This window comes from Pararge aegeria, chromosome 19 (assembly GCF_905163445.1).
Source record: "Pararge aegeria chromosome 19, ilParAegt1.1, whole genome shotgun sequence".
In the NCBI taxonomy this organism is placed as follows: domain Eukaryota; kingdom Metazoa; phylum Arthropoda; class Insecta; order Lepidoptera; family Nymphalidae; genus Pararge; species Pararge aegeria.
Window position 1 is genome coordinate 4,933,581 of NC_053198.1, and position 26,136 is coordinate 4,959,716.

At 35.2% G+C, this 26,136-nt stretch overlaps 2 protein-coding genes across 2 annotated transcripts; both read left to right on the forward strand.

The window, feature by feature from the left end:
- Positions 1 to 237: 237 nt before the first annotated feature.
- Positions 238 to 2,855, forward strand: LOC120632320. Its single transcript, XM_039902164.1, has 3 exons — positions 238 to 350; positions 1,387 to 1,540; positions 2,633 to 2,855. The coding sequence occupies exons 1-3, from the start codon at positions 238 to 240 to the stop codon at positions 2,849 to 2,851; spliced, it is 486 nt and encodes a 161-aa protein (XP_039758098.1). The 3' UTR covers positions 2,852 to 2,855.
- A 1,274-nt stretch (positions 2,856 to 4,129) lies between these two features.
- On the forward strand, positions 4,130 to 24,333 carry LOC120632247 (putative helicase MOV-10). Its single transcript, XM_039902060.1, has 19 exons — positions 4,130 to 4,311; positions 4,478 to 4,601; positions 5,573 to 5,690; positions 6,130 to 6,292; positions 6,835 to 6,962; positions 7,630 to 7,736; positions 8,253 to 8,390; positions 9,084 to 9,180; positions 10,414 to 10,510; positions 11,122 to 11,227; positions 11,487 to 11,660; positions 12,135 to 12,282; positions 13,042 to 13,190; positions 16,394 to 16,528; positions 16,864 to 17,054; positions 18,406 to 18,670; positions 20,382 to 20,493; positions 21,957 to 22,133; positions 23,784 to 24,333. The coding sequence occupies exons 2-19, from the start codon at positions 4,483 to 4,485 to the stop codon at positions 24,045 to 24,047; spliced, it is 2,688 nt and encodes an 895-aa protein (XP_039757994.1). The 5' UTR covers positions 4,130 to 4,311; positions 4,478 to 4,482; the 3' UTR covers positions 24,048 to 24,333.
- The last annotated feature ends 1,803 nt before the right edge of the window (positions 24,334 to 26,136 follow it).

Below are 26,136 nucleotides of genomic sequence, written 5' to 3' on the forward strand. Positions count from 1 at the left end.
ACCAATTGGTACCATACTTGGAAATGTCCATTTCCAGGAATCTAGCTACATGTGTGTATGGAGCACATAACATTGGTAACAAAAATAACAAACAGACTAAATTTTACATTTATAATATGTCTTAAAGACTCGAAAGTGGCTAGACGACATTTTTCAAATTTAACTCAATACAGTGGTCGGTTAAAAACCGTAGATCCGAGATCTACTTATTCATAATTTTATTTTCTAGAACTGAATATGCATCAATTACTTGCAATCATACTGCTGGTGAGCACCACCTGCCTGGCTCACTACAGAAGCTACGACTCGCACAACCTCATCGAGAGGGATGAGCCACGCTTATCCGATGGGTAAATCTGTGTCAATCGATGTTGTGAACTCGAGTAAATGGTACGATTTTCTTTTTTTTGCATTTTATTTTATTTGAGACTTAACCCGTTTATTTTCAACAAGAAACATCAGTCTCCCTAATTTTAAAATCGAATCCCTAATCTTTGGCGGAACAAAGTAACCTTATTTTAAAATATATGTCCAAATAGGGTTTTTAAAAACCTACCGACAAAAAGAAAGTCCAGCGCAGAGTACGTAACCACTGTAGGTCACATATGGGATTGCTCCGCTAAACATCAACCTTTAAACTCGGTGGATCACCGCGCCAGAAGAATTTTCTGTGACGAATCGCACAGGCAAATCTATTCAGCTCACAGCTGTGACGCAATGTTGTCTAGTTTTCGCTTTCTACAGGATATACTTAATTATGCTCAGGAACTTCACGATCTGGTTCAAAGAAGAGCGAGACACCGAGAGAGTTGGCACCATGTCCAGTCAACTCCAGAATTGATTTTCATCCAGGTATCTTATGCGAAGTTCTGATCCGCTAAGGTGGAATGCTTTTCATGTATCCGTGTTTCCTGCCAATCGTGTACCTTGAACTCGCGGGTAATCATACATTTTCCAAGCAAACGACTTCTTCATTGCTTTCCATCATAATAGAAATCAAGCACAAACCTAACTAAGTTCTAAGAAGAATAGAGAGAGATATAAGTTGTAATGAAACATACATCTTAACGCTCTAAAGAATTAGCTAGAAAGAGATGAGAGAGTTAGGCTAATTTTCTTATTCCACTGCAATCCTCTCAACTGCAATCTCACCTGGTAAGCGTTTATGCAGTCTAAGATGGTATTGTGCCAGCTAGTTTGCGGTATGGAAGTTATATTAATCAGTTTCTATACTTCTAACTCTGATTCTTCAGAATCCTACCGGAACTCTTAGTGGCGGCACGTCTTTGTCGGTTAAAAACGCTTTTTTCTGTATCTATTTATTCACATTTTTGATTTTTCTAAATCAACCTGCTTATTTCTAACCTCTTAACATTTATCTTGTAGCATACTAGTCGAATGCCCCGTCTGCGAGCAATCTCCCAGCGGAATTCCCACACGCGAAGTATGCGACATCCCGAAAGGGAACAAAATGTACAAAAAGTGCCGCCGCGGCACTTACATCAACGAGATCTGCGGAAATCGCTTGGACTGCTACCGGGTATAATTTGAATAGAAATTCAAGAACTCTTCGTAATAATTCACTAGAAATGCCCTTTAGAACTTTATAGAAAACATTTGTCGCCTAACGACGGCTCCCAGCAGCCGTACCACTACTACCTACTACTACCGCTGCGCGTACGCATAGTAGCATAGCGCGCGGCGGGTATTTCTGCTTTAATACTAAGTTGTTACAAATGTTTTGTTAAAATTCATGTGCTCTGAATCTCGTTCGAGGCGACAAGGTGACGCGTAACAACATTTCTAGAGTCTTGTTACTAAGATTTCTATGATTTCCAGTAATCTTCATTACCACTAAGCCATTACTGGCCCACTACATGCATGCATGAAGCATGAATCTCCTCTCAGAATCATCATACTCTAAGAATTTAATTTAATTTTCTAAGACCATTATTTTCTGATAAATAAGCAGTGGTTGATTGTTTAATTACTTACTTCGGATTCTCTGTTTGGATTATTAGATATACCTGCATCAGTGAATATCTGATTATATGAGAGCGTATCAACTTTTGAGGCCGCGATTATTATGATCCTAGTGCTTCTTCCAACAATTGGGCGATAGATTTTGAACATAATATTCTACTTCTATTATTATTATCGTTCCCTTTTATGATTTGAATTGGGTGAAAGTTCTTGTGTCAACTCGTCGCTTAACTTTTAAATTAAGAACTTTTAAAAACTCGCAAAGAATTCGATGAAATGATGATTTTTACAAAATTTTCATTTCTCTAAAATACTGTACCTATGTATTTACATTTTATACCTAAGTTCTAATGGGAAAGTGAAGTTTTTTAACATACAGAAACATACAGTAATCTATAAAGAGTTACTACTTTACTTTATTCCTTAACAAGAGACAGATTTGGGAATGGGAGACACATAAGTTTGTTTAGTTTTAACTAAGGCTTTAACGGATTCTTAGGTCTGAACAAAGTCCAAGTAGGTACATCGTCTTCGATGTCTTTCTCAACCTTAGTTCTAGGCAAACTAAGAACAAAGAGTTTATTTTCTTAGACATAAATTAAAGTAAACATTACGTAAATGGAAGAGTTCATTTAATTTATTTTCATAGGGACCAGGAGAACAGTGCACCGAGAAGATGGACTATGACTATTACGGACAAAAGTGTGCCCGCACTTTTAATTGCGACGGTCTCTTCCACGAATGCATCGGTCTGGGCTATACCCCAGATAGTCGTCAGCGCTTCTTTCTCAGCCAAATGCATAGCGGTATCTACGGACAGGCGAAAAAAAATGATCTACGCGAAAATTCTCTGATGTTATATGCATAAATTGAGTTCAGATTATTTTAATTAATTAACCTCATTGTGACTGATTCAGCTCAGTATATTTTTATTCAATAAAGCATTATTTAAACAAGTTTTTATGTTTTTTCTTTCGTTATTTAGTAAAGTATCCTGCATGAATACACGAATAACTTTTGCAACTATTCAGAAAAAAGATATGAGCCGTCATGGGACGCCTGGCGGATGTGAAACATCAAAATTATTTTGTTCAAGTTAAAGGCAAAAAAAAAGTACAGATAATAACAGGAACTAAATAGGATATGATAAAATAATACAACTTTACGAATTTTCTCTAGAAAATGATGACAGTTTATTTAAAATTCATTTGTTTTCTTCATATACCTACGAAAAAAAATTAATTTCAAAATTCCTTAGTTACCTACATTTGATTTTGCCTCTGACGATATTACTGTGACAATTAGCCGATGATAGCTGAAATATGTTTCGAATATTATTATGACATAGACATAACATTATCAAGATATCGAATAAATACAGCATCTATTGTTGTTCCATATCTTGTCGTACTTTCTTCTGGATTGTTATTAATTTCCAGTTGAAATTTTTCTTGTAGGAATTTTTTCAAAATTTATCATTAAAATCCCCAGCCAAAATTAATGGTAATTTATTTTTATGGATTCTAAAAATTATTACCTATAGATTACGTACTATACTATCAAAAGTACGTATATTATATCAAATAGCGTAGCAAACGGTCGCCACGGACTGTATCGCCACGCCAGCAATCAGGTTTACCCTCCCCAAAAGATGTTTCACATCAAAAAATATCTTTAAAGTTGTTTTCCATTTTATTTTAGTTGCATTTATTATCTAATGTCTAGTCATAAAAAAGTTTCTTTGTTTCTTGTTGTGTTGTTAAAAAACTGAGATGGAATGAATATGGGTTGGACGAAAGTGAGAGAAGAAAATAAAATAAATAAAATTTTCTGAACACCTTTAAAGATATTAAAATACTCTTGAGCATAAAGTGTCGTTATTAAATAAATTACGTGTGTATTCTGTTTTCGCCCACGGGTATCGCTGTGGTGGTAGGTAACTACTTGTATGTATTAAACTATTAAGTCATGCAACACTGAATGTTCCGAACACGCCAACCGTTCACACGTCAAGTTAAGATGAACAGGCAGTTTGAATTGTAAATGACTAGAACTCATAGCCATAAAACAAATTAAAAAAAAAAACAGTCATTTCATTATTTTTCTCGGGGATTTCCGTTGACGTCTTTCCTAAGTTTTGTTTATTGTTATCGGCTGTCACTCGCCATTATTGTTGTAAGTGGTTGTAAGGTTTTTTTGGAATTTGGCCTATTCTCGTTTACATGTTACTCACTGTCTACTGATAAGTTTATTTATTGTTGAGACTTTAGAAGAGCCATACGTTCAAAATTAATGCATAGAGTTACACCTTTAAACACGTATAACTAGGTAAGCGCATTATTATTTCCAGATTTTATGTTTCAAAGTTTCTAGAACTTTAACAACCACCACCATAGTTTTTTCGCAATTGTTTGAAAAGTTTGATAAAACTAATCTAGCATGCGCTTAAGCTAAACTTTCCAAAGTGAATCAATGGCTTGTTGATATTTTACAGCGAAAATGTATTGTGATGTGTGCGGTATCGTTGACGAGCATTATGACGAAAGTTCGGATGTCCATCACACTGATACGCCGAAACATCAGTCTAATGTGATATTACTTCAATATAAACACAATAAGTAAGTTAATTTTCTTTATTAGCTGAATAAAGTCCCACAAATAACTTACCCGGTTAAATGTCAACAACTAGCAGACCAATTAATTTTTTTACAAAATTTTTGTAGTAAACGTTAACGGATTATGCAGATGCCCACTTAATGGAACTATAGAAAACTGCTGCTCTTGTGTCCATCAACCTGGGGCTATTTCTTAGGATTTGTTATAACGGATTTTTTGATCAAATGTAAAGAAGCACCATTTATTCAAATTTTGTCTACTGGGCCAGATAACTTTGTTGTAATTACCATATTTATCTTAATTTACTAAACAAGTTTTATACCACCCAACATTAACCACCATTGTTTTTTTTTATTCTAAGAATATTCTTTTTTTTTATTCTAAGAATATTCTTGTGATTGTTTTATGCTATGTTAGATGAATATCTTTTGAGCTATTACTAAAATGTCACCTGTTATTGGATCTTACAATGACTTGTACCTCCCAGTTAAATTTGAAATTGACATTGCATTGGGATTCTGTACTAAATCATACCTGATTGCTAATTTGCTTTGTCCAGCATTGGTACAGTGGTAAAAAGCCCTGATCAAACCATCTCACCAGAGAAAACTAATTCTATGGGTACTCATACTTATTAGGTCACAGTGCTTGCCAATGCAGAGATGGTCAACAATTCATGTGAGTAATTAAATTGGTGACGGAATTTAAAGTCCTTTTGGTAAAATTGCACCCTAAAAACTTTTCTGGCAGTCTATAACCGGTGTCAACTTGTCATGCAAGTTTGCAATGAGTATTAAACACGTTTTGGGAAAATATTGCATTTTGTAAGGAGCTGACCATTATCCCAGTACTCCACGTGTGCATGTGTGGTTAATCTATTACTACTATGATCATCATATTGTCCATCCCAGTACTTTCAATTATTGTGCTTTTTTTATAAATCTTAAGTGCTTACAAACCTTGTATTTTTCAGGAAAAACTTTGGTAAAAACCGTGAAGGTGTCATTATATTGGGTAGTGCTGAGACCACACCTCCTAGTGAAACTACTACTAAAGTTCAAGATACTGATCATATAAAAATTAGGATTTATGTAAGTACTATTATCTTATCTGCTATTTAGATACAAATGCTGGCTAGGGCAAATGACATAACTATGGTTTGACTTGCTTTGCATTAAGAAAAATTGTATAGTACATTCATAAACCCCAAATTTACTGCTTGACTAAACTGTCAATTTCAAGTATAGATTTGAAAAGCATCTACTTAGATTATGCTTTACTATTTGGATTTTTAAGATACTGAATAAATAAATGGCCTTAGTAATTTTGTTGTTTAATTATGTGAAACGAGGATAATTAAGATGAGGGAAAAAAATAACCAAATAAATTTATTTGTCTACCATGAGCAATTGTATTTGTTAACTATCATTGCACTTGTATTGAATATCAAAACACTTATTCAAACATTATTATACTCATAACATGATCATCCTACAGAACTTGTATTTAAAACTAGTTTTTTTCTTTCAGGTAAAACCAAATCAAAATGTGAAGTTCTCATTCAAGATATCCAATGATATGAAAAATGAAGATTTAATCGTAGTTGGTATACAGCTGGCACATCCCCAGCCACAATTCAAAATGAGTGACCACCCCTATATATTTGGTGGCGAGCCCAATATTTTATGTAAGAGTAAGTATCTATATATTATTTTATCTTTTTCCATGGTATTACTTATTTATTAAAATATTAAGAATTTTTTAATATGAATTTGCAATTTGCCCAGTGGCATGCACCTAATCTTAATTCACTATATTATTGCTCTTCTATAGAAGTTTCACTAAACTGCTACACAGCACCAATGTTAAGCACAAAATTAGATTTCATTGTGCAAAATACTTTTAAATCAGTGAAATTAAAAAAGAAATGAATGAATATACTTTTATTGCACACCACAAAAAGTACATAAAAAAAGGAATAGTATAACAAAACAACATATACAATTTGGCGGCCTTATTGCTTCATAGCGAATTCTTCCAGGCAACTAATGGCGAAGAAAACAAATACAGAAAATGGGTTGGTGGTGCATATATAAATATACCCATAAAATAAATATATAATTTATTAAAAATAAAAACAATATATATTAAAGGTATGACAAAATCAGGTGAAGCTGTGTGTACAGCTATTTTCTTAAATTAATTAATTTACCTTTCATTAATTTATCTTTTTAGAATCTACAATAAAAGAGGAAATTAGTGTCCAATTTCATGCTCAAGATATAGGTCAATATGAGATGCCAATTATGTTTACATTTTACAGGCAAAGCGATGAGAAAAATATAATATTTATACGTGAAATGGTGAGAATAGACATATTTATTTATTTATAGATATTATTGGTCTGCACCATTACATAGTAGATATCCCATGTTCACACATTGTTTTGCTTACTCATTTATAGTATACTAGCTGTTTCCGGAATTTTTCATCCAAATTTACTACAGTTTCTTACAAATCCTTTGGAAACCATTTGTTTTTCTGGGATGAAAATTACTAAACAATAGTATAATTTTCGTATGAATACCATCAGCAGCATTGTGTTTGTATTGATGCTAAGTTGTGGGCAAAGGTATGCAATGAGCCATTGTGTTGCTTCTGAATATTTGCAAATGTCACTCAAACTTCTTATTTTTATAAAGTTCAAGCTCATCATTCTACAGAACATAACTATCTCATCATCTTCTTTGTAATAGGAATCAAGTGCATTCTTTAAATTTCAACTATTGATGCTTCTTATAATGTAATATCTTCTTGTTCACTTCTTTATGCATCAATTTTACCAACTCTTTTGTCCAACCAACAACAGTATCTTGTTGACATAACAACATATACTTGGTGTACTTGGTTTCTAATTTTTAATCCTATTATTATTAAATCAACAACAGCAACTGTGCCTAAGTTAAAAATGGGTAATCTAGTAGTATTGTTCATTCTCAATTTAATTGCTAACGCAATACTTAATTACAGGTAGTTCTAGTACAAGAGCATGAAATACAACACATAAGTAACAAAAGTCCATACGCTAACAAAACATGGGAACCCGCTTCTCATACTATACTATCAACAAGTCATGTGTAAGTACCATAACATTAAATCATTTTTTCCCATACAACTCCCGCAGTATTCTAAATCCCGACCTACCGCGTTGCATCGCCCTACCGCGTCATTACTTCTATGCTATAGGTATTGCTAAATGCAATAATGATTTCCCAAATCAGAATGGATAGTAAACCCCAGCAGGCAATACAATGTTGGTAAAATTATCAAACCAGTTTATTTCATTAACCCTGGTATTGGAATTATGTACTATGATACGGTTTCAGGTTTGTTTAGTGGTGAAATAAAAAAAAAACTATTTTAAATGAATATTTAGCAGTTTACCAAACTGTACGTTTAATATACGTTTTTTATACTATGTCTTCACTAGGTTACTTACATGTTGCTTAAAAATTATTTTATTAATGAACAGGTATATTTAAATACGTTTTTACTGTTTATACAACAATATTTACAGGTAGATTTAAACTGGTTTTGATACTAGGCTGTGGGCCCGGAATCAAATTCAATCCTACTTCGAAAATTGTTTCCAGGCCATATCAACTTACATTTAAGATTCCGAAGCTCCTGAAGTTGCTTCTACCGCGAGGCTTGGAAGAGAAAGCCCTAGAAGGACTGCAGATGCCTCCTGATGTTATGGAAAAGCTCAGATTGTTGCTTATATCCACTAGGTAAATCTTTTATTTTAGACCTTTTTAATTATTTTAGACCTTTTTTTAGATACCAAATTTTTTATTATAAACTAGCATACCCAGTCCGCTTCGCCGGGCTAGATTTTGCTTTAGTTTATTTAAACAATAAACATATATCATTAAATTTTTAATTTTAAGTCTCATAATATATTAAATCATTTATTTCTCTCTGTATTCATTCTCTTCTATTCTCTTCTCGAGCGGGTGAAGATCATTATCTACACCCATGTACGGGTGTACAAACAATAGAATATCATCATAGTAAATAAAAGCTGTATTTGACAGTTCAAAAATAGGAGTGCTCCGATCGTCACCAAACTTTACAGGATTACTCGCCAGGTCAATCCGGAGATTCCCTGAAAGTTTCATTGCAATCGGTCCAGCCGTTTCGGAGCCTATACGGACCATTACTATTCCATCGTTATGTAAATTTGTATTTTACAGACAAAATTTCCATGCAAACATAGTCCCGGGCAGTATTTAATATATGTATATTGATATGTAATTATAGTGATAAATATCATAACCAATTGAAAGGGGCAATAGCGCCAGCATTTTGGGTACCATGCCCATAAGTGTTGTGTAACAGTATTAATTTTTGTTTGTAATTTTTATTTCCCTAGAAAAATATATTTTTCTTTGGTTCAGAAATAAATGTCATTCTCCTTTCAGAGCTATATTTGACGAGGGCCCAAGCAAAAACAATTATATGATTTACTTCCATCACTTACTATGGTGGGAGGAAATAGTTGCAAAAATCAATTTGAGGGTACGTATAGCTTTTAGCTTTCTTTCCTTCGCTTTAATATCTATGTATACTCCATTTTTTCTAACTTGTCTTCTCATGTAAACATTATACGACGTGAGACAAAATAAGTAAGAAGTCATTAGAGTAATTTTGTATATGGTACAAGCAGAAATGTCTGTAAGAGCCAAATTCGGCATGTTAAAAGATTATTTAAAAAAAAAAATCTAAATTCAAGATTTCTTTATTTATGTAGGCCTATTACAGGCACTTATGAAGCGTTCATACATATATGTTTACATAATTGTCAGGAGATGGTGATAACTTTGTTCGCCAACTTAAACCTAAAGCTACGAGGGTTCCAAACAAGCCCAGGTCTAAGAAGAGCCATAAAATGGAACAATTCTTCGCATTTATGAGTCATACAAAAATTTTAGGGTATGCAGTGCTTTTGTGCATGTATGAAGTGCACGCCAGTGCTTATAAGGCTTAACACTTCGCTTGATGGAGACAGGGCGGCACTTTGTAACGAAGTGTTAATCTGGTATTTATAGGCAATGGGTTTCCAATTACAATAACACAGACCCATCGCTTGGTACGTTAATTACAATAAAAAAAAACAGCACGCCGCTCCACCTGCTTTCTGAATCCAGGGCCGTGGGTTCGATTCCCACAATTGGAAAATGTTTGTGTGATGACCATGAATGTTTGTCAGTATCAGGGTGGTCATATATTCTAAGTATTTATGTATATTATTCATAGAAATATTCATCAGTCGTCTTAGGACCCATAACACACAAGCTACGTAAAGTAAGCACTGGGCTAGATGGCAGTGTGTGTATATTTGACGGCTTTGACGGCCGACTGGCGCAGTGGGCAGCGACCCTGCTTTCTGAGTCCAAGGCCGTGGGTTCGATTCCCACAACTGGAAAATGTTTGTGTGATGAGCATAAGTGTTTTTCAGTGTCTGGGTGTTTATATGTATTTTCTAAGTATTTATTTATATATAATTCCTAAAAATATTCATCAGTCATCTTAGTACCCATAACACAAGCTACGCTTACTTTGGGGCTAGGTGGCGATGTGTGTATTGTCGTAGTATATTTATTTATTATTTATTTTATAAAAAAAAAAAATTATTGAAAAAAAATAATTGGCCGCTGCCCTCTCCCTCATAGTATGTTTGTATTGAACCACAAGTGAGGTATCGTGGAATGTTCATTATTGCCAATCAGTGTAAGGAGCTCTCCTTTTCAGAAATACAATATGTTTGGTGTGAAAATAGAGCAAAACGAAAAAGCACTTGTCCTTGAAGTTCCTGGGCTAGCTGAGAAAAGACCCTCGTTATTGCGAGGTATAAACCATTAATATCTTACCATTCAATGGAAAATCCACATTTAAATCACCATCCATTGTATTATCAACCATTTACAGGCCCACTACGGGGGCAAGGCAATATCTAATTTCAGAATGAGGAAGGTTAAGTCATCGTAGTTGTAGTCCACCAAGCTTAAAAAGTGGAGATTGGTAGCATTCACATGCCTTTAGGAACATTATGGGGCACTCTCAGGCATGCAGACTCGCAATGTTTTCTTTCAATGTTAAATCAGCAAGTGATACCATCGTAGGAAAACATAGTGAGGGAGGGAAAATGCTTGAGAGTTCTCTATAATGTACTCAAAGGTTTGTGACTACCAATCCGCACTTGGCGAGCATGGTGGACTATGGCCTAAAAACCTTCCCATTCTGAGAGTTTTTTTTTTTTAATTTGTTCGCACTCAGTTATCCTCTGACAAGGTGTCAGAGACCTTCTTTATGAGACTTTTGCTCTGAATAAGTGCCAGCTCACGATTGTTGTGATATGGTTATGCTACTTTGCTTTTTTTGACACATGCCCTGTAGTGGGCCAGCTATAGATTGACAATGATGGTTGTAACTTGTATAAATCAATGTCATGTTTTACAGGCGATCGTGTCTTCATACGTCCGCAAGAAAATACAACAGTGGTATTTGAGAGTGTAATTAAAGAACTCAATGACAGTCACGTTCAGTTATCCAATTTAGATCACTTGTAAGTTACCTAAAATAATTAATAAACCTCAAAAACGCATAACGCAAGAAATGTAATCTGTGTACATTCTTGAATGTTTGTATAAAAGGTATCTACTACCTTTATTACTCAATAAAGCCCTTTTATTTTTTCTGCTTTATTAATATCGTCGGAGTTTCTTAAGCATTACAAAAAAAACTATTAGGTAACATCCCTCAATAATCAGGAGAAAGTCTGTATATTTTGTCTTATATACCTATATATTTTTATATTGTTGCAGATTTTATGAAAACTACTACAGCGGCGATGCTTTGTACGATGTCCGGTTCCTGATGTCCCGGGTCCCCCTGGAGCGAATGCACGAAGCTGTAAACAGTGTGTTCCGCTCCAAGCAAGACTGCCGCATCTTCCCTGCACCAACTGCAAAGAAGATGTACCTGAAGCCCATCACTGAGTAAGTGGATCTTATCTACCACAGCACCGATGCTTGTGCGATGTCCGGTTCCTGATGTCCCGGGTCCCCCTGGAGTGAATGCGCGAAGCTGTAAAGAGTGTGTTCCGCTTTAACAGGACTGCCCCATCTTCGCTACACTGGCTGCAAAGATTTACCTGAAGCCCACTGAGTAAGTAAACCTTATCTCTTAAAGCAGTGATGCATTGTACGACTTTCGGTTCCTGATGTTTCGGGTCCCACTGGAGCGAATGCACGAAGCTGTCAGTGTGTCCCGCTTCAAGCAGGACTGCCGCATCTTCGCTACACCGGCTACAAAGAAGATTTACCCGAAGCCCATTACTGAGTCCTTCACCGTTTAAAGCAAGTGATATTTAAATTAAAAAACGCACATAACAGTTGGCACTATTATCCATTATTTAGGTCTTAATTTTAGTATTAAGAAAATTCGAAACATCATATTTTGTATGTTTGTAGGTTCTACAATCCTCTTATAGCGCATAACGCGGAGCAAAGGTCCGCCGTTGAGCACATAGTATCGGGCACGTCGGGTAAAGCGCCGTACATTGTGTTCGGGCCGCCGGGCACGGGCAAAACTATGACCATCGTGGAGGCTATCATTCAAGTAAGTCTGCACCCCTGGTATTCATTAAGTTAACAATCTTGACTTGGAGGAATGATTAAGTGAAAAATGTTCGCTCTTTTAGTTTTTAGCTTTAGAGCTCGGAAAGGGAGATACGGGTTGACAAACTTTTTCTGTAAAAACTTCTTTAGGCGCGTTTAACACTTTTTTGGTGACCAAAAATTATGGAATTCGCGTCATCGTCACCGGGCGCTTTCCATGAGTTTCCATCGTTTTTGTTCACCCAAAAAGTTCTAAACGTGCCTAATGACAGTTTCTAATTTTATTTTATTCAGTGTATATGTTTTCTTGGGTGAACGAAAAACTTGAAACTCGCGTAATCGTTAGCGCACGCGTGAAACAATGAATTGTATCGTGGAGCTATTTATTGGATTATTATGATTTTTCTTGAATTATTCTTATGGTTTGTAAAGAATTGTTAATGACTAATTGAAACTTTAATCCTTGATCATATACACTTCACTGTAAACAAAAAATAATAATCTAATAACTCGACGAAACAATTCACAAGTTACTTAGTTTTCTTTTTTTTGGCTTGTGTTTTTTGCTTTGCCAGGGGGCAATTTTGAGCTCTAGAGTTCAAAGAAGCAAAGGTAAATTTTAATTGATCATATTAAAAATGGATAAAAAAGAATAAATAGAAGTGCGTACCACTCCCTTTTACCGCTTTAATAGATAACAGCAGGTATCCCTCAGTAACCCATTTGATACGTTAAAAAGTACCGCTGCTTTTTTCCACAGTTAGTGGTCCGTAAGCCTAACAACCGTGTGATGGTGTGCACGGACTCCAACATGGCGGCTGATCACATTGCGATGATGCTCCTGCAGTATAACAAGAAGCTTAACATCTCTAACTTCTTGTTGCGCGCTAACTCACAGTCCAGGGAATGGTATGCCTATTAACCATACTACTAGCACAATGTACAATGACTGTATTTTTATAATTTTTATTAGTGTTTTTACCTACACTTGGAGGAATTATCAATTTTTATAAATATAAAATGCATATAAAAAATTTAGGAACCGACAGGATTTGAACCTGCCACTCTCGGGCAATCGCGGCCTGAGCGCTTTAACCAATTAAGCTACGGCTCTCCTACCGTCGATGCCGAAATTAGTATGTGCCTTTCTCATCAGTCTTATAGCGACTGTAGCGTCTTTGCAGTTTCGATCTACTTTTTCAAAGGTCCATATTACAATGAGACACGTTTGAAACAAGAGATGACACATTGCTTTTTTGTATTTTTATAATTTTTATAAGTGTTTTTACCTACACTTGGAGGAATTATCAATTTTTATAAATTTAAAATGCATATAAAAAATTTCGGAACCGACAGGATTTGAACCTGCGACTCTCGGGCAATCGCGGCCTGAGCGCTTTCACCAATTAAGCTAAGGCTCTCCTACCGTCGATGCCGATATTAGTGTACCTTTCTTTTTATATGCATGCCTTTTTTTATATGCATTTTAAATTTATAAAAATTGTACAATTGACTGGTTTATTTTTTTTTATATTAGTTTATTATTTTCATATTTATTTTACATATTAATATATATTAGTTTATTATATTATTTATTTTTCAAATAACTATATATATACATAAACAAAATATACACAAATAAAAAAAAAAAAATATATATATATAGATATATATAAATATATAGCTGTTGCCCGCGACTTCGTCTGCGTTAGATTTTGTTTTTAAAGTATTCAGTATCGCTAAGCCTTAAATGAGTATAGTAGTATATACTCGTATATATATAACATGTGACTGTCAATTAATTATAGACAAATAATTTGCAATAAAATAAAATTGCGACTATAATTAAAGATCTAAGCTATACTATCTCTTAAGTTGGACCAGACTGCTCATGGTGTGCCAATTTAATTTAAAATCGGTTAATTAGTTTAGGAGTCCATCGCGGACAAACATCGTGACAGGAGATTTATATATATTAAGATATATATATTTTTTTTTTATTTGTGTATATTTTGTTTATGTATATATATGTAGTTATTTGAATGTACATAGTTTTATAATAATTTTACACCACCTATTTGAATTCTGAATTTTTTGAATTTTGAGATCGCTTTTAAGCGATAAGGTCGTCTTTTGTTTTCTACTCCAGTTTGTGTTTCTCTCTATTCGTCCTTTATTTTGTACAAATAACTTGTTTGAGTTTAAATAAATAAAGTACATTGAGTAAAAACTTCATCATCCTATTACCATCAATCAAACGATACACGTCCAGTGCTAGACGTGGATTTTTTGTATGTAGTTCTAAATAAATCTTATATAAGAATTAGTTCTTTATAAAAAGTGTAAATTTAAACCGAAATAATACTTCAGAAGCTGTAGGGGTACATGATTTACTGTCTCTGAGACTTATCTGTGAAACCGAAACGCTAATAGTTTTTGAGTAAATTGCCTTAGTTTTTACTGAAAGGAATCGGATACAGGCCTAACATCACATGCAAAAGTAAAATCAAGTAACTCCTGTCACTTTATTAGGTACGCGTCGCGTAGCGTAGGTACTATGCGCGTGTCGGTCTTATCCTCAATAGGGTTGTCAAATGACATAAGTAAACACTTATGACAATCGAAAAAATATATATATGCTTCTTTTGATTTAATACTAGGTGACTCCTTATAAAATATACTTATGCACCCTTCAACAGTATATCGTAATTCCGTTACACGTTTTATAATAGTTATGTTAAGATCGCCACATTATCATAAACAGTCAGGTTTTCAGCTTTAACAAATTTTAAATCATAAATATCTTTATCCGAGTAGGCCCATAGGTGGCACTTTTGATGCGTACATTACATGAGAAGTGCATGGTAGTGAGATGACGGCGATAACCATATTCGTTAACTTAAAACTAAAGATACGAGGGTTCCGTCCTGGTCAAAGAAGAAGCCCACCATTAAGATGCCATTTAAAACTATTAGAAAAGCAACCTGGTAAGAGCAATAATTACACCCAAGTTTATTTTTCTTTTTGCCCTGGCCCCATTGAGTACAATTCGGTATCAGTCTCGAGGCATATTCTCACTGTCTGTAAAATATATCTGTTGATGTAGTCTGTGATAAGTTTTAAAAACTATCGACGTTTAATATTGTATTATTCTACTCCCTTTCGTTCGTTTATACGTACAGGGTGATCGATAAATCACAGGATGCTCGTGTTGTGACAGGCGAACGCATCTTGTATTCAGAGGGGGCGGTCCTTGGTCCAATGGAGCGAATTCAGCTATATCATTGAGTTCCTTTGCCTTTTATTACACAATATGCTTTATGGCACATAAAATAAAACTCACGATTCTAATGCACACATTTCAGTGAAGCCAGATATGCAAAGTTTTTCGTCCCGGTTACTAGTGTATGAGATAATAACCGTTAAAGCCTGCTTATCTGTATTGGAGTATGTGGAAGGTCTAAGCTTTAACTCGTAAGATTTATAAATAGGGTCCTGTTTTACCAATACTATAACAGTAAGCATGTGTCCAGCGTTCCCAGCTGTGATAAGTGGCAGACAGGATGATGTGATGAATTTACTTTTTGATACAGTTAACAATACAAGATGTATTCTTAGCAAAATTGCGCCGCAGAGATGATGATACGTGATGAGAAAAAAAATAAAAATTCATGTATTTTAAGTCGGTCTGTTTGTAGTGACTCTACCACCGGTTCGGAAGGCAGATTCCACCGAGAAGAGCCAAGGCAAGAAACTCAGCAGTTTGCTCTTTTTCAACATCATTTTACAATCTTTTAAATTCACTATCTTGTGAGATAGAGGACCCTGCTTCCAAGAAGCCATGTCGTTAAGAAATCCATCAATCTAATAGTAACCACGATTTATTAAATGTGTTAAACTTATGCATGGCAGGTCCAAAATTACCTTGGGAATCATACTATAAAAGCATATACTCAATCTCACAAATGACTTTTGCACCTTGCGCAAACAATATGCAGACTTATGTCAATTTCGAGGGAGGCGGTTGTTTATATCCACTCTTCGTTTATAAAGAGTAATGTTTTGTCTACTATATTGTTATAAAATACCAATACCTTGTCTGTTCCTACCAGGACCGTGATGCCTTCAGCTTTAAAGCCAGTATCCAATGGCACAAGTTACGAGACATTCTATTCAGTGAGCAACGTGCATGTCTCCATGTACAGGATCTTTGTCACGACTTTGTTGCACGCCGCCAAATACGGATCGTGAGTAAACCTGATTTATCTATACACAGTGGCTTTAAGACTCGAATCTTAGAGGCTTGGGGCTTACTACCATCTAAAACTAAAAATAATACTGCTATAAGGGATAGTAGTGAGCCCCCTGTTACTACTTACTTGGCTTTATACAGTAATGAAAAGCTTTTCTTTTAGAAATTACCGAGTACAGTACCGAGTTTTCATCAAAAATTACGCGGTGACAACCAAAACATTAAAATAATTATTTTAAGTTCTTTTTGTATATCTGAAAACTATATCAAATTTTAGTGATATCTTTACTTAACTGACCCTTTTTAAAATGACGTTTTATATTTCTACAGACAAAAAAGTCAGGCAACACACAAAATCCAAATGTCCCACCTATTCATCGATGAAGCGGCACAGGCCTCTGAGCCAGCTACCCTTGTGCCCGTGACAGGTCTGCTCTCTCCTAATGGAAGCCTTATACTGGCCGGAGATCCACAGCAATTGGGGCCTGTATGTATTTCAGAGGCCAAAGTAAGAGGCTTAGGTATGTATACATGAAAAACGCATTTTGACGTCTTCCCTAGTGCAGCAGATCCCAGGCAGGGGCTATTTAGGAATTTATAATTTCTGAATCTTTTCTGGTCTGTTGGGAGGATTCGGCCGCGGTTAGTTACCGACAAAGACGGGCCTCTAAGTAATAAAGCGTTCCTGTACGATGTTGCGTAGAAATCCATTAGAAATTTAATATAACTGCCATACCTCCTAACAGGTTAGCCCGCAACCCATCTTAGACTGCATCATCACTTATCTAGGGTGTGGTTGCAATCGAGGGCTAACTTGTAGTGGAATAAAACAAAAAAAAAAATGGGTATTGTTGCTCATGCAAAAAGTTATCTTAAAGGTTATGTGTTATCTGTAAGGCATACACATCCTATATTGGTCACTTTAACGATTATTATTATCACAATTTAGTGATAATAACTGGGATTGATGGTTTTATTTACTCTCCGAGGCAAGACTTTGAGCTAGCACTGAAAGTTTTTAACAGTTAAATCCAAATATTCCCGACCAGATCTGGGAATCACACCTGTGTCTAATTGAACATGTCAACCAGTACACATATAGGACAATATGAACTACTACCCAGTGGCGTGCATGGAGGAGTCTTCAGATGAGGTCTATAAAATGAGTCGCTATAAGACTGATGTAAAAGGCAAATACGAATTTCGGCATCGACTATAGGAGAACCGTAGCTTAATTGGAGAAAGCGCTCAGGCCGCGATTGCCAGAGAGTCACAGGTTCAAATCCTGTCGGTTCCGAAAGTTTTTATATACATTTTAAATTTATAAAATTGATAATTCCTTCAAGTGTGGGTAAAAACACTAATAAAAATAATAAAAAAAGAAGTTATAAAATGAGTTATGTAAATCCAGTACAAGTTATAAAAACGTAATGTTAAGTTTTTTATCTTGTATAAGCAAACATAGAAGTACAAGTACCTACGCGACGCAAACATACACGCACAATCATACACTCAATCATCGAGACAACAATTTAAGGAGAGCACTGTCGCCTGTAATACAGGTTTTTACCTAAATCAGGGACAGTAGATTTTAAATTGCACCATTACATACACACCAATATAAGTTGTGACGTACGCATTTGTTTGTATAATTATTATAGATTTCATATAATATAACTTTATATATAACTTTAATAATATAATATAACTATATATATAACTTTACTTTATAATTACTTTATAAGTCGTACTGAGATTTTTGGAATTTTATTTCATCTGCATACCCTGTGCGTACCCTCTATGGACGCCACTGCTACTACCTGAAACTTGCATTCGTCCAGTTATTTACATGGAAGTATAAATTTTTTCTAGGACAATCCCTACTGGAACGTTTGAAGAACACATATGAGAACTTATATGAAGATCCCAACTATATCACGATGCTTGTGCAGAACTTCCGTTCGGACCCTGACATATTGGCCATACCTAATGAGCTGTTTTACCAAAACTGCTTAAAGGCTTTGGCTCCATCAGATCCTCTCAGTCGCGTGAGCGTACTGGACCAGCCGGGTGGAGACAGCGCTGTGGTATTCCACGCTGTGCACTCTCGGGAGCAAAGGATGGGCAATGCTCCGAGGTAAGATTCTTGGCATTATTTTTTTGAAATTGCACTATATAAGTCTTATGGCAAGGGCAAACCGCGACGTCCAAACTGTGACATCTCAACGGCTTTAAAACAACGTCCAACGTGCGACCAATCGCAAGAAGCGCGTGTTCGAGCAGGCGTGGTGACGTAAACCGCTAAGAACGCTGGACGGTCGCGGCGGTGTGGCCCCGCTTTATCTCTTAATAACTTCAAAGTTTATAGAAAACGTAAGCTTACAGAAAAATACTATTATAATGTTAAGGGTTACTTAAACGATAATAAAGCTTGGGTGTGAATTGCTTTAACTTCATAGTAGTAGTACCCTTCCGATATTTAAGAGTCGTCTGAAGGACTACTACCTCTCTTTGAGTGATGAAATTTGAAGTAGATTCTTTATATTCTTTTTTTTTTTTTTAACTGTGTGTTAAAATCTACTTATATATATTATGTTTGTTATATATTTATATATATTATGTATATTTTTTTAAATTATGTATGTATTTGTATCTTTACATTTTGGTATTTATGTATATCTATCAACACTCTTGGCACTATCCCGTTCTCTTGCTGTAAGTCCTATCTACAAAGGTTGCCTGTAAGAGATTGCTTGCAGCAATAAGGCCGCCTTTGCATGTCTACATTGTGTACTGTATACTCCTTACTGTTTCTTTTCCTGTATGTTATACGTGCAATAAAGTGTTTCTTCTTCTTCTTCTTCTTAATATAAATTTACTGTGAGATGAAGGTGATAACAAAAAAATATTTTTACCCGGCTAAGTTTGTTGTGGGCTCTTCTTAGACCAGGGCGCGTTTGGAACCCTAGTAGCTTTAGGTTTAAGTTGGCAAACGAAGTTATCACCATCCTCTTACAATTATGTAAACATATATGTTTCATAAGTGCCTGATAGGCCTACATGAATAAAGAAATTTTGAATTTGAAATTTGAATTTCACGATAACTTGAACTACTTAATGGGTACTTTTAACTTCGGGCCAAACCCAGAAAAAAAAAAGATTAGAGAAAATTATTTTATATATTTTTACACCTCTTTAACCAAACCCTGTGTATGATTGGGATTTATTATTGAGAGAGTGCAATGGTAGGTCTATCTTTTGCAATAAAACTCATGTCTCTTATTCCACTAAACTAGTTTGCAAAATAAAAAACGGAAGGTTCCATATGGTAATAAATTCAAATTCAAATTCAAATAGAGATTCCAGAGTAACTCCGGATTGTACCGAGAATGTTGAATTTAGATGCCTACTTGAAGCGAGTTTGGAGGCGCCAAACCGAAGTCTATATTTACATTGGGCGGCCAATTGGCGCAGTTTGCAGCGACCCTGCTTTCTGAGTCCAAGGCCGTGGGTTCGATTCCCACCACTGGTAAATGTTTGTGTGATGATGTTTTTCAGTGTCTGGGTATTTATATGTATTTATGTATATTATTCATAAAAATATTCATCAGTCATCTCAGTACCCAAAACATAAGCTACGCTTACTTTGGGGCTAGGTGACGACGCGTAGTATACAAATAAAAAAAAAAATGCATACAATTAACGACTTTAAAACAAGGAACCTTAAATCTATGTTAATTATGGATTGAATTTGAAAACGAAATAACGCTGCGCCAATCATTTAAATTGCTTATCAATTAGAATCACTGTCGTACATTCTCACAGTACATTAAAACTTTTCTTTACAGTTACTTCAATGAGAAAGAACTGGATATGCTCAAAAGATATATAAAGGCACTGATTGAAAAACATCAAGTGTCCCCCAAAGACATTGGTGTCATCGCTCCATACATAAGACAGGTATGTAATATAAGAATGTTTGATATGGTAGTAACGTAATGTTTTACGTTACGGGTGCAGGGACAAATTCCAAGCGTAAAAAAAGGGTTCTAGAGTACCGAGTGTGTAGCATATAGAATTCTGAGTGTAACGAGGGCTTTAGGGACGCAAAGTTGAATTCAAAGACAAAAGTAATATTGTTTTGTATACTATACTTTTCACACATGATAAAATCTACACTTTATTGATCGCGCTTCAAGCTCTCATCACCAATTAACGAAGAGAGACAACAACATTTGAACGAGATAGCGATTTACGAATGTATTATGTGAAGTCAACATCTGGTGCTACGGTTTCGGAGCGAAACGTGCAAACCCAATGTACCCTACATTGGGTTTGGTGAAGAAATTATAACTTACACCATACAGATTCTCTTACTTATTACAGTATAGCAAATTAAGCTTCATCACAATACCCCATTAACGGCCCACTACAGAGCACGGGTCTTCTCCCACTATGAGAAGGGGTTAAGTCCCTAGTCCAGCACTCTGGCCCAGTTCGGATAAGTGGACTCCACACCTCCACCTTTGAGAACATTATGTGGAATTCTCAGGCATGCCGGTTTCCTCACGATGTTCTCCTTCACCGTTCTAGCAAGTGATATTTTAGTTACTTAAATTAAGCTTAATTTTCATAATATATCATGGAATTCCGCTAAATAACGCCTGCTTCTATCCAAGATATACGAATGAGCAGAATCTTCTACAGTTGTGGGATGGTCCAGTCCACTTTAAAAACCTTCTTCTTAAGGTGCCGTCTCCTTACGAAGGTTGGCAATCATTAGGGCTATCTCTACTTTGGACACTGCTGCTCTAAATAATGAGTTGGTGTTCTTTCCAAACCATTGGCGTAGTTTTTTTAAACCCTACTAAACTACCTTTAGATAACAGCTTGTATTAGGAATTGTCGAAAGGTTTGAATAGTCTACTTTTTATTATTATCTATCTTTTAGTAAATTATTAATATAAAAAACCATCATAAAACCAATATGGACATACGGCCTCCAATTATGGGCCTCGGCGTGTGACACAAACGCAAATATAATACAAAGGGCACAAAATTACATCCTACAGCAACTTTCCAACTCTCCATGGTATCTTAAAATAAGTGGGATCCATGAACAGCTAAATATCAAAACTGTTAAGGAGGAAATAAAATATAACAGTTTTAGTACAAAACTAGACTTGCTAACCACCCGAATCACCTAGCGGTGCAACTTACCATGACTGAAGTAGTTCGCAGATTAAAAAGACGGCGCATATATTAGATAGCCAAATCTGACCCATGGGGGATCTTCCTAATGGGGAAGCAATCTTAACTAATCGCCATACCACCTTACAAAACATCTGCTCATAGTCCACCGACTGATTGCATGATAAAAACAAAAAAAAAAATCTTTTAGTAATTTAACCCTTTTTTCATAGGTGTACAAAATGAAAGCCTGGCTGTCCAGCGAAAATTATACTGATATCGAAGTGGGCACCGTGGAATCTTTCCAAGGCAAGGAGAAACGTGTCATACTAGTTTCAACTGTAAGAGCTAACTGCAGGCTCCTGGATTATGATGCTAAATACGGACTCGGGTTCCTGGTTGACGATAAGGTAAGTGCACTTATTTAACCCCGCAATCCTCTGCTATAGAGTTTTCACTTAACTGAGAACTTAAGACTTAACTAAGCATCCAGCTTTCGTGCTATTATAGCGGAAAGTTCGGTGTTTATAAAAAAAAACACATCAACTGTTCTTAACACCACTTTTATTATACACGTGGAAAAACGACCCTTCCGCATGGCTAGCATGGGCAGGAGACACTTATAATCCCTGGGGAAAGGATATAAATTTATCTTCTCCCACAGCTTTATCAACTCTCAGAGCACTGGCGCACAAGTTTAATAATATCCAAATAATATATGTGTATTAATAAATGGGGGTAAACTTCTCTTATTCCATGTTCCAGTGATTTAGTAGGTGGACACGTTAATTATATCCCTTGTGATATAATCGGGGGACATAATTTTTATCTCCCGCCCGTGCTAGCCCTGCTGGAATTGAATGCATTAAAACTTAGAATTGCGATTAAATAACTAATACAATGATCTAATATGACACTATAAATCTCAGAACATTATTTTATATAATTGATAACAAATAAGATTATTATTAATATGACTTAATGTCTAAATTTTGCATGTTGATGTATTAACAGAATATGTTGGAACTTTATATCCTAAACACCAAAATTCAAAATTCATTTATTTCAAGTAGGCCTAATACACGCACTTTTGAAACGTCAAGTCTGTCCGTGTGTAGTGACTCTACCACCGGTTCGGAAGGCAGATTCTACCGAGAAGAAGCCGGCAAGAAACTCAGCAGTTGCTCTTTTCCAACATCAAAAATTTTCATTTTATATTTTAACATTCATTTTTCTATCTTGTGAGAGATGAAAGCGGAGCCGGATGCTTACAAGCACCAATAATTAACCCATATGCAGCAATTATTGACTTCTGGGAATGATGCTAGGGATACCAAGTCGATTTGCGTTCATTTGCTCCGCATATCCTTATCATCTCATCAACAGCCTACAAAAGTCCACTGCTGGTCTAAAGTCCGCTCCGAACGATATGGTTTGCCCAAAATCACCACGAAGGGCAGACGGTGTGGTGATCGCAGTTGTTTGTAGTAGTAAGGGTGTTACAATAATATCTTTATTATACTCTACTGCCCGTTCTCTGTAACATTTCCTTAGCACAAGGAGGCAACTGTATTCCAATCGACCGTCGTCACACCGCAAACGACCCTGCTTTCTTAGTCCAAGGCTGTGGGTTTGATTCCCAAAACTGGAAAATGTTTGTGTGATGAATTGGAATGTTTTGCATTGCCTGGGTGTTTATCTAAGGTTGGAAAAGGCTAAACCGACAACAGCTTAGCTCTAAAGTTGAAAAAGAACTGTGAACTGTGTTTATCTGTATATTATAACTATTTATGTATATTATTCATAAAAATATTCATCAGTCATCTTAGTACCCATAACACAGGCAACGCTTACTTTGGGGCTAGTTTTTGTTCAGGGTAGGCGGCATAGAGCTGGAATAATACACAAATGTGGAAAAACCTGCTAATATTTGAGTTATATATATAGTTAAAATTAGGGTAGGCAGTATTTTTGTGCAAGTTTGAAGTGCACGCCACTGATGGCGATGTGTGAAATATCCTTACCAACTAAATAACTAACTAAAATCTGTAACTTTTCAGCGCTACAACGTGACACTCACCCGCGCCAAAGCGAAGCTGATTATAATCGGCAATCCTACTTGTCTTACGCGCGATGTTAAATGGCGGAAATACATGGAGTTTGCGCGCGAAAAGAACTGCTACTACGGTGAGGAGACCCAGCAGTTAGAAAGAACCTCTCAGCTGCTCACTGAGATTACAAGAACACGTTTCGATAAGTGCAGGCTTTCCGACTTCATTATACCGAAGCTAACCAAGCCACCAAAGAAGTCCAAGAAGAAGTAAATCCATTTGGATATCATCCATCCATCACCACATCCTTTTTGAGCAATTCTGTAGTGCCTTAGTAATTTTTATATTATATAACTCTTCATGGTTTTAAACTGTTATCATAAATCGATTCATTAGGAATCTAAATCCATTTTGATATGTTATAAATCTATTAGGATATCATGATATCAATCTGGATCTTCTTTATAGTGTCATAAGAACTAATTATTATTTTTATAGGTATATTTTTTATATTATTTTACCCATTTTGATAGTATCACGGGAGTTATATTTTTTGGATATTGTTGGCTTTTATTAACAAATTATTTTCTAACACTGATTGATATTAAAATTGTGTATGGTTAAGTTTAAATTACTATTTGATTATCAAGTATTTATTTCTAGCATTTTTTTAAAGATTATTTATTATAATTGAAATCATGACATCAACAAATAACATGTTGTTTTGAACCTTTAATATTTGTTACTTATTGACGCATGCACTTTTTTCTTTTTCCAATTATTCACATAAACACATAACAAAATCGAGAGGGATGTCAAGACTAAGCGTTTTGAGAAAGTCGATTACTTTGACTCAAATTTTGATAGTATGACTTTTAAGCAATTATTTTCTTTAATATAAAAGTAACTTACTTTAAACTTTTATTTCTTATTCAACTTCATTGACTTGTCTATTCTATCTCTATGTTTCCTAAAATTGTATGCAACGTTATTTTTATATTCGACAAAATAATTACTATTAAGGTTAGAATTAATAAAGTATGCCATATATTTTGTCAACATATTGAATTACAGTTTAACTAGTTAATTCAACGGTTGCGTAATAATAGTACGTAGCTCGTAATACTTTACGGTGTAAAAATAACCGTTTCATAATTATTTTTTTTCCAAGTATAAAATCTATTAGTACAAGTCATACATATTGCAGTAGTTGCTGGACTGAAGGCCTCTTCGGACGGAAGGATCTGCCTCCAAATATCTCTCTCTCTCTCTCTATTTTGCTCTCTTTGTCTTGCATGGCAGACTAGTTGGATCGCAGTAGATAGTAGTAGTAGCACCGAGAACGCTGCTGCCCGAACTCCTTTGTATTCCCTCAGTTGCCTCATAAGACATCCACGGAAAGAGGAGGCATTCAATAAAGGTCCTGTGATATTATTGTAGTATGTAGTTTAACTTATATTGTAATTATATAGTTGTATCCAAAACATTAGTTGTCCTAATGCATTGTATGTAGCACATATATGAATACAAAATAAACAAAACTTAGTTGTATGTACTTGCTAACAAATATTCTAATTTTGATGGGACATAGGTTCATCTGCACAGAGCACAAATATTTCGCCAATGTCGCGTTAAAGGAGGATACACTGCTCAGAGCGTAGCCTATCGACTGGTGAACTTGTATCGCCGTTGTCATTTGTGAATCGTCAGCGAACGGTCTGAGTTAGTGGTTAGTTCTACGACATAAACAGCAAAAAAGGACATACGTTTTGGATTGCAATGTACCTAGACTAAAATGTGATGACATTATTATTATTACTGTACGGTGACATTTTTATCGCCTTTAAAACGGCTGACAATATTCAAAAATACTGCACAACAAGAAAAAAAATCTAGTGTTTTTGCAACAGTGATTAACCGAAGCTTGAATTGACATCGCTGCCGCAACGCTTCTCGTACTCTTTATAGGATTTGTCTTATATAATTAATCGAATAAGTTTTCCGTTCGCTTAAAATATATATATTTATAATTTTTTTTTTCAATGTACAGCTGACATTTGACTAACTGGGTCTGGGTAGATGAATAAAATGCCACCGTGTTAATCACAACTAGAAACCAAATTGTATTTAATACCTTAAATTTATAATGTTTAAATAATAATAAAAAATAAAAATGATGAAACAATAATTTAAGTATTTTTTATAGAAGTCGATTATCTACAAAACGATTAAATGGAGTTTTAGCGAGTTTTCGCTGGTTAAGATAAAGATTAATAGTGATATTAATAATATAAATATAAAATTAAGTTAAGTACAAAATGTGTAAAATTCTATGAGAGCTACTCCCGACAAAATGTGTTTA

Bases quoted from the DNA above. Each gene is read 5' to 3' on its own strand.
- LOC120632320 (XM_039902164.1), top strand. From the start codon at position 238: ATGCATCAATTACTTGCAATCATACTGCTGGTGAGCACCACCTGCCTG. The intron at 351-1,386 runs GTAAATCTGTGT...TTTATCTTGTAG, and splicing joins GAGCCACGCTTATCCGATGG to CATACTAGTCGAATGCCCCG. The intron at 1,541-2,632 runs GTATAATTTGAA...TTATTTTCATAG, and splicing joins ATCGCTTGGACTGCTACCGG to GGACCAGGAGAACAGTGCAC.
- LOC120632247 (XM_039902060.1), top strand. From the start codon at position 4,483: ATGTATTGTGATGTGTGCGGTATCGTTGACGAGCATTATGACGAAAGT. The intron at 6,963-7,629 runs GTGAGAATAGAC...ACTTAATTACAG, and splicing joins TAATATTTATACGTGAAATG to GTAGTTCTAGTACAAGAGCA. The intron at 17,055-18,405 runs GTATGTATACAT...AATTTTTTCTAG, and splicing joins GGCCAAAGTAAGAGGCTTAG to GACAATCCCTACTGGAACGT.